This window comes from Argopecten irradians, chromosome 11 (assembly GCF_041381155.1).
Source record: "Argopecten irradians isolate NY chromosome 11, Ai_NY, whole genome shotgun sequence".
Lineage (NCBI taxonomy): Eukaryota > Metazoa > Mollusca > Bivalvia > Pectinida > Pectinidae > Argopecten > Argopecten irradians.
The window spans coordinates 29,257,979-29,267,460 of NC_091144.1; the positions used below are offsets into that span (position 1 = coordinate 29,257,979).

The following is a 9,482-nucleotide window of genomic DNA, read 5'->3' on the forward strand; positions in this document are numbered from 1 at the left end:
GAAACAACAAGTGACTGACGATTAAATAAGAAAGGAATTATGTATTGCATTGTTTATATACCGTTTGATAACGCATGTAACAAATATGAGATTTTATTATTTTTCTTGATTTTTTGTCACTTCTCATTGGTCTAAAACACGCCACGTGATCACCGATAAAAACTTTATTGCACGATTTTTCAGGAAGTAGTTTATAGAAAAAGTATATTGCACAGTTATTTTTAGATAATGTTACCGTCTACGTTACGAAAACGCTTCGTGTTCATGACGCTTTGAAACAAACGCTTTGATGACCTGAGTTTGAAGCATAACCCCAAAATGTAACAGGAGACGTTTATTGTTTCGGTTTCTATCAAAGATGATGATGACTTCCAGCTGATGACTACAGTTTAAACTTTTAGATTTTCAACATAAACACTGTAGGAGAGTAGGAAATAATTGAATAACATTCATTAAGCGTCTGGAGCCATTGACTAGTGAATACGTTTGATATTTATTTTTAAAATTCCACCTAGGCTGCTTACAACATTAGGCCTAGGCTAATCCTACTGTATGTATACGATTTTTATTTTACGGAATGGAGTACTAAGCATAGGATAATGGATCTTAATGTCAATCTGAATCTCTTAATATATGTTTGACGTCGAAGTGTATTATTTCAACGGAGAACAAACCATACATTTAATTGTCTGTGTCCTTAAGACATGGAACAACATGTATAATGGAGTACATGTACATGTATGCAATTTACAAATGTTAAAGGGGTCGATCGGGTTTAATTGTCGTGAACCACAAAACCGTGTTTTCCTTTGTTTTTCTTTATTCTTGTTTAAAAACCTTACAACAACAAACAATCATCTATCATACATACATACATACATACATACATACATACATACATACATACATACATACATACATACATACATACATACATACATACATATAGAACAGGCTGATTAACAAGGGACATAACACGTGCATGCATATTATCAATAAAAGAGCTAATAAAAATGTACAATATATACTACGAATCTCGAAGTACCGATAAATATAAGTATTTCAGCATTTCAGAACGTTTATACAAATATTTTTTTTTTAATTTTGATAACTGAATATCAACAGATATCAAAAGATAGACAATCACTTATCCTACCGTTCTTCGTTAACTTTACAGCGATATACGAAAATAATATATATACTGAATGGATAATTAACATTCAATTATACCTAATTCCATAATATCTATTTAAAAATAATAACAAATACTAAATAATTACTCACCCCACACATCGTGCGGAGGTTTCCAGAACGGGCGATGATTATAGCCTGTTAAGCGTAATGTGAATACCTGGCACAATTACTATAACAAATACAGACAGTATTGTACACAATTGAATTTAACAGATAAATGTACATATAATTCAATCTGTATAACTTATATAAATAATTAATAATCAATTCTCTGGATCAAGATATATCTGTGATCCGACCATTTAATACACTCTAAACATATATTCTTTTGTTGTATTACAGTACAACATTAATATTCAATTATATACAGAGTCATGGCTTAAAACCTATTGTAAAAACCCACCAGATCTTCTAAATTTCACTGAATATACTCTGCATGAATAAGTGTGGTGCATATAGTTCAGGTGCCAGAATAGAAGTGGTAGAAATTTAGAAGAAGATTAAAAGCATGATATATAAGTTTAACTGTCCAATGGTAATGTCCGTCTCAAGTCACCTGACATACTTACTCACATTCCTCTCATACCTATATTCAAGATCATTAAAGGCGCACACTCCATACAAATCTCAATACTACTTTAAAGATACACACACCTTAAAATATATCATAACATGTTATGACTTATTTAAACAATTACAAAATATAACCCTGTTAAACAAACACGTATGTAACGGGTTCATGTAATAAAAACTTGAAGTGCATCAATTGATACTGTTTTCATATGTTGTTTTTGAATTATACTTGTTACAGAATCATAGGATTGTAACTGTCATCACGAAGCAGAATTTACAATGCCATGCTCATTCAGTTTCACACTCATTTCAATATGTAAAAAAAATCCAGAAAAATTATGAAACAATTATAGCATTTTGATTTTGATCAATACATGGTTATATCGACAACAGAAAAATATCGACCTCGAAGGTGCGTCCACGGTCCATATTTTTTCTTTGATTAATATAACCATGTATCGACCATATCAAAATGCTCTATTTGTATAGTGAACTTAAACGTCTTATGGATGATATCAATGTTACCAGAATACGGATCAATGTAAGAATAGAGATATTTAGCTTATTCATCATTACAATACAGTGAAATAGTCTTGTTCAGATTTTGTATTTACATTAATTATAAGATCGTGATATACAGAGTCCCAATTAATTGCATATGGATATAGATGCTACCGCTATAATACCTACTGAAGATCTCATATCCCCAAGAATATAAAAATGTGGGTCAGAACACGAACGGCACTTATTCCTAAAGAAATAAAATACTAATGCTAATTTTATTCGCTTTACATTGTACATTTAAATTAAGTTAGAATTGTATAAACGTTTTTACACTCGTATAATAGATCAATGAAAGAACATTGCAACTTAATATTTGTTTGTGTTTGTCTGTTCATTTATAAGAAGCAGAACCAATAAGGATTTTTTCCTCGTTATAAAGGTGTCTCTGTTACATATTTAGATTTAAATTCACCATTTTGTCTTAAAATCTGACTTGACAATCTCTCCCAAAACTTGTTTTTGGCTCCAGTCAATTTGTCTAAAGTCGTGTTACTTTTATTTGGCCATCGTAAAGGACGGATTATTTTCCAGTTGTTCCGGATAAGTTTAGGAAATTCGCTCTTTTTTATATCGTTTAACAAAATAAAAATATTCATATTTTCTCGTCCAACACGAAATGAATATTCATAAGTTAACCTCATGGTGAATAGTAGCCACTCTCTTTCTAAAGAAGCATAACTAACAACAAATACAGTTTGACGTGATGCGTCTATAGCGTCCATGATGTTATCAGCTGTGTCTCGGCCTGGTATGAAATCTTTATCCTCACAGCAAAATTCGATTTCTTTCTCATCCAACCAGGGTGCTAATGTATCTCTTACCCAAATGTGATCTTCGTCGCAATAGGAGATATATAAATCGTTTGTATATTGTGTAGCTTCCGCCGGATGACGGCACAACACTCGTAACCACACACTTCGTCGCCATGCCTCTCTTGCTAGAACACCAAACACGAAGAATATAAATGTTAGAGTAAAAGAGACGATAAGCCACGTTTGAGAAACACAATGATCTTTGAATTGCTCGAAAGTTTCGAGAAATTCTGCTATCGGTACCTCAATTCCTTCTGACGTCATACATAATAGTTCTCGCTTTTTGTATATCACATTAGTGGCTTCTACCCACGATAGGAACTCCAAATTTTCACATGTACATACTAACGGATTCCCATGTAACACAATTTGAAAATCATTCGATTTGATTTTCATTTCATCAAGTAATGTATAATGGGAATAGATTAATGTTGTTATGAAATTATTGCTAATATCAAGATTCTCTAATACGGTTAAATTGTGTAATATCTCTGTAGGAATCCGGTCCATGTGATTTCCAGAAAGGTTGAGATGTTTGAGAGTGTCCTTCTGATCTGTTAACAGATGTGTATGTATGAATTTCAAGTTATTTGAGGAAAGATCGATTAAAGACAGATTATGAAGTCCTTTAAATATTGCGGGTGTGTTCCGACTAAGGACGCGTTCGATATTGCATTTCCTTGCAGTCAGCCGAGAGAGAAGAGGCATTTCTGCAAACATATTTGGATGTACTTCAGAACAGTCGACTCCGGATATGTCTAATTCCTTTAAATGTATTAGTCCTTTGACAACTGCATATGAACATCTAAGAATCTTATTAGAATAACCTATCTTCAACACAGTCAGATTATTTTTTGCTATGGTCATATTAAATAAATACCCCGAAATCGAATTGTCCGTCATATCTACATAGGTAAGATTTGTGGGTAAGAAAAATGTTCTTTCTCTACTAAAAATACTTCGCTTTCGAACAATATTCATCTCAGTATGCGTTGCTCGTAGGCAAGTCAATGAACGGAAAAGCCCCAACATAGTAAGTGGTTGTGGCAAATAGAACATATTGTCTGAAACATCTAGTTCCTCAATGCATGTTTTAGTAGTCCATGCGATAAAGGCATCTGCGCCTATTGTTGAGATAGCATTACCGATCATATGGAGTTTCCTTACACAAATTGTTCCCAGGTTAAACATATCAGATTTCCTTAGATCGTCGCCAGTAGTAAAAATATATCGAAATCGATTGATTGAAAGTAAATCCATTGTTCTTCCTCTGATTCCGTATAGTCCCTGAAGGGCATCACGGAAAGTTAAAGTGACTGCTAAAGTTCTCCATTTTAATGTGGTAAGATTTCCAAAGGGAGCAAGAGTGTTTGTTTCGATCTTTTTGAAAGGTGCTTTGATACTAAGTACTTTTATATTTGATCTTTTAAGTCCGTCAAATGAATCGTTTAACAAAGACACGGTACCGTTGCCTTGAAAGGATAGGTATAAATTTTGTAAATGTGTTTGGTTCAAAAATCCGTTTCCAAACACAAATCCCTGAAAAATATCTATAGAAAGAAATTCAAGATTCGAAATGGCTGACAAAGCCTGTCCTGGATAAACTTTTCTAATATGGAATTTATTTCTTTGAATTTTTATTTCCTTTAGCTTTTTTAGGGTTTCGAAGACATTTATATCTAAAGATAATTGTTCTAGTTTGTTGTCTGTGAGATCAAGTTCTTCAATATTCGGGACGTTATCGAATGCTCCGGACGTGATCCTTACTAGTTTGTTTCTTTGAAGATGCAATATTTTTAACAGTGGAAGATCCGGAAATGAACCCCGTTCAAAGGAAGTAAAATAGTTGTTACTTAGATCCAAACTAGTCGTATTTGACGGCAAACCCTTAGGTACAACGAGCAGACGACATCCGGAACATATCACGTGGGTCTCTCCAGGCCTTTCAATGGTGTTACAGCAAACAGGAAGTGCATCTGAATGGTTATAGAAAAGCATTGAGTTTTGATAATGGCAATATATAATTAATGAGTGAGGAATACATAAATCATTTTTATAACTATTTACCTGGTTTTATATCGTATGACATTCAACGAAATACAAAACTTAATGGAAATTATAGCATTTATATCAGAAATCACTTGACTTGAAACTTAATTGGTTTAATCAAACCTTATGTTTTTACGAGATAAATGATGAAAAATTGCGCAGTTATGGTACATATAACTTGAACGAGACAACCAAACCTAACCCTATATTATAAACATGTTAATACAGTATTGATTGTATAACGGCTACCCTAAACCTTTAGTAAATAAAACTATAAATTGTCATTGGATGATTTTTGATGGGCTTTTATAAAATATGGTCAAGGTCATTCATATTGACGAAGTTGGTAGCCCTTTATCTCAGCATGCCAAAGGTCCGGAATCAGGTCTCTAGACTTTCAAGAACGCCAAAAGAAGTCTTTTAAACATTTCAGGTGTTTTGGCCTTGAAAGAAGTTCAATATCATTCATGTAAACAAATATGAACATGCTACTAGCCATAAGGTATCTGGGCCATTTTGAACTAAGCAAGAAGGTGTTTCAAGATTTAAAGATTTTGGCCCTTGTGGTATGAAGGTCAATGCAATTCATATTAACAAACGTGGTACTCATTTATTTTGCCATGCTACATACGCAATAACAGGTATCTAGACATTCAAAACCTTAACAAGAAGTCGCTTAAAAATAAGTTTTTTGGTTTCTTTGACCTTAATGAAGGTCAAGGTCACTCAAATTAACATTTTGTATTCATTTATCTCAACACGCTACATGCCCAATAACAGGTCTCCTGGTCTGCCAGAACCTGAGAAGATTGTTAAATGATTTTATCGAAAAGTTGATCTTTTGAACTTTGACCCTTATTTCTAACCGGAAGTTGGCGTTTTGCAGAAAAGTGTTTCAAAGATGTTTGTTAATTTTTTATTCTACATAACATATCCTAAAAATGAAAGAAATTTGCTGAGCCGCTAACGAGATATAAATCTACGTGTAAAATAGCAAATAAGTTCATAACGACCATTTTGGATTTTGAGCAATATCTAAAATGCTGCTGTCACACCTTGACCTTATCTCATATAGTATGGTGACATCTTCATTGGGGTATCTCTTACCATATCGGAGATCCATTGTATACAATGTTGAATGCAAAGTACAAAAGACAAAACAAAAACATTTGGTCTGTTCACCCATGCGTTAAAACCCCTAATTACCCCAAAAAAACCACGATTCACATTTCTGACCAACAGAATAGAAATCATTACATATGACTTTATTGTATCGATATTATACATTATAGAGATATAACATATAAAATTAAAACAACCATATAATTGCATTTTATACGAAGATATAAAGGATTGGATACGGACCACTTTTGGTACAATTTATTGTCATTTTTATAGTCGAAAATAAGAGATTAATATGAAGAAAAAAAACTGTTGTAGAACAATGAACATCACTTACCAGATGAACGGAATGTCCACAGTGTACAGAATGTAAGTAAGGTGGATATCGTTGTATCGGCCATTTTAAATGTCTACCTATCAGGAAGTATTTTTCGTACCTGTAACTGTATATTTAATCGAGCTTGGAGGACTGGAATTTGATATCGTGTGCCAAATGTATTTACAATTGGATTTTGTGTTGGAGTGTGTTTGACTATAGACATGAACTGTATTGGTGCATATGCAAACAGCGACTTATATCATACGCACGTATATAATTATAGAGTGGCTCTTACATTTGAATACCTTCAAATAGCATTTCCATATTAACGACGAATTGAAGGTCTCAGTTCAGGTCAGTACATTTCTTAATCGTCATTATTTCAACAAAATGGCAATATCTGATCAAATGTTATCACAAAGAATAACACTTCCTTATCGGCCATTTCGTTAAGTTTAGTCGTTTTCTTTTAAGGTTACATAGGAGAATGTTTGATGAAAAGAATTCAAATAAATGTAAATAAAACTTAATTATTTTGATACTAGTATGTATGTGAGGTCAATGTTTTCTCTTTTACACTTTTTCTATGCAAAATAAAATCGGACATCCATAACAGTGTACATTTCCGATTCCCCCCTCTTCTATACACATAAACTTGTACAGGTGATTTCTCACAAAGAACACGCTCATATATCATACTAAAGTGCATTTAAATATCCCTCACAAACAAGCGCGCCTTGGTATCACGAGTGATTTCATATGAATTCTCAGTTAACATTAAAGGATTCCAATCTACAAGCTGCAGTGTTTTTCCGTTACACCAAGACATTCCTTCCTCTTATTCATGTTTGTGTACGTCCACGAACTAAACGTAAAACGACAGATACAAAAAAAAAACACATAGACGCTCTAAAATCCAATAAGTGAGATAAAATGTATATTAAGTTGGAAATTTCCTTCTGGTTTCCTCTGAAGGATTTCGTTTGCTTTTTTATATTTTGATTTTATATGTGCACAGATCACAAAAAGCACTTAAAATCATATGTTGAAAGATTTGTAATAATGACTGAATATTCCGGATTTTGAGGATATCTTAGTAAAAAAATTTCCATCATGTAACATCCCTTAATATATAAAGAATATGCCTATCTCATGTTTATACTTTCAGTAGGCGATATATAATTCATAACTATATATAACTATTTTCAATAATAAAACGAAAAATTTTAAGAAACTAAATCCAGACCTAATTATTGTTAACAATTGAATCCAAATAGTCGTGTTTTCTTTTTTTTCTGAAAAAATAGATCTGAAGAAAAATCGATTTTTTTAATTTAAATTCTTTTAAAAATTTAAAAATTAAAAATTGACATATTTGAAATACGAAAATCCCAGAAAAAGTATACCTCACAATAGTATTTTTTTTATTCCAAAATGTGACAAATTTGCTTTTTAATGCCCCTTTTTTACCTGAAAAAGTTAAATAGGCGAATCCGTAGCACCTTTCAAGGTTTTATGTTATTCATTTATCCTTGTTAGTTTTTGTATTTATTATATTATTGGAGCATACAAGATAACACAATAACTACATATCTTGATGATTTTATTTTTTATTGTATACAATATAACAAACTAGTTTGCAAGCTAGGTCTGACTTGAAATTTTCAAAAAGAGTCTAATTCAGCAGGAAATACACCTTTTTTACATTATTTGCTCTGTGTGATACTGTATTGTAAAACCTGTAAAACGTAATAAACAAAGCAAGCATAAAGTAAGCAAGGTCTTTGTGTCGACCTACCAGGAAGTACAAAGCATTTGTAAGGGTGACGACACCAGACCTCGGGAGGCGTAAATACACACAAATTTCTAAACAAACTGAGTACGCTAGAACTTAAAATGACGTGTCAAATGGGTTTTTAAAATATATTACATAAATTCTTTCCGTTTTTTTTTGTCTTTTTAAATACAAGTTAGAAGAAACTTTCTTAAATGTTTTGAAAGTATCTAGGACTTATGATGATAATCCTGAATAATATTTACTGTCAATTTATTCCTAATGAATGATAAGAATGAAATGTAAGATACTAGAATGATGTAGACCACTTTGTTAACACTTTTTTTTCTATGATATGCCAAAAGAGCCGAGATAAAAGTGTGACTACAAACTGGCACATACACTCTACACTGTAAAATAGACCCTACGTGTGTATTATGTACAAAGGGCCCCGAGGACTGATTGTATTTCCTTGGACTGTGCACAGCATACCAGGATATCAGAAATTCTACGATAAAACAAACTCCGAGAGAGTAATATAGACAGTTCTTCATATGACCATCCAGAACACTTTACTCAACTTATGCTGGATTTGTCACTCCCGCCGATTGTGCAGAGGAAATCACTAACATCGGATGAAATCAATCGTATAGAAATCATCAGCAGAGAAAACGTTCACCAGATACACAACCATAGGAATTACATGTATCTCCTAAATCGCGGATGGATACAGAGCGAACATTACTTGCCAGACCTAATCCGATTAATATGAGCTGCGGCCAACCCGTCACTGTAAATAGTCCCTTAGTATTTTACATTATGTGCTGTAATTGACCATCGTGCATAAACTCCTTACTATGCACATAGTGCTTTTATTTATCTTAAAAGAGGATTTTATAACAGTGAGGCAGTTAGGGACAACTACGCTATTATAGTGGTGCCAAGTCAACGAGGGAATTTACGATATAACAACAACAACATATGGCCTGTTATTTGGATATAATGTAAATAACTATCAAATTAATCTTGCTTGAAGCTATTTACTAATAGTTTTTTTCCAGCCAGTTTATCAATA

At 32.7% G+C, this 9,482-nt stretch overlaps 1 protein-coding gene across 1 annotated transcript; it reads right to left on the reverse strand.

Moving 5' to 3' along the window:
* Positions 1-2,554: 2,554 nt before the first annotated feature.
* LOC138335234 (toll-like receptor 4) lies at positions 2,555-7,129 on the reverse strand. Its single transcript, XM_069284224.1, has 2 exons — positions 6,652-7,129; positions 2,555-5,119 (listed from the first exon to the last, which is right to left on the reverse strand). The coding sequence occupies exons 1-2, from the start codon at positions 6,713-6,715 to the stop codon at positions 2,703-2,705; spliced, it is 2,481 nt and encodes an 826-aa protein (XP_069140325.1). The 5' UTR covers positions 6,716-7,129; the 3' UTR covers positions 2,555-2,702.
* Between the last annotated feature and the right edge of the window lie 2,353 nt (positions 7,130-9,482).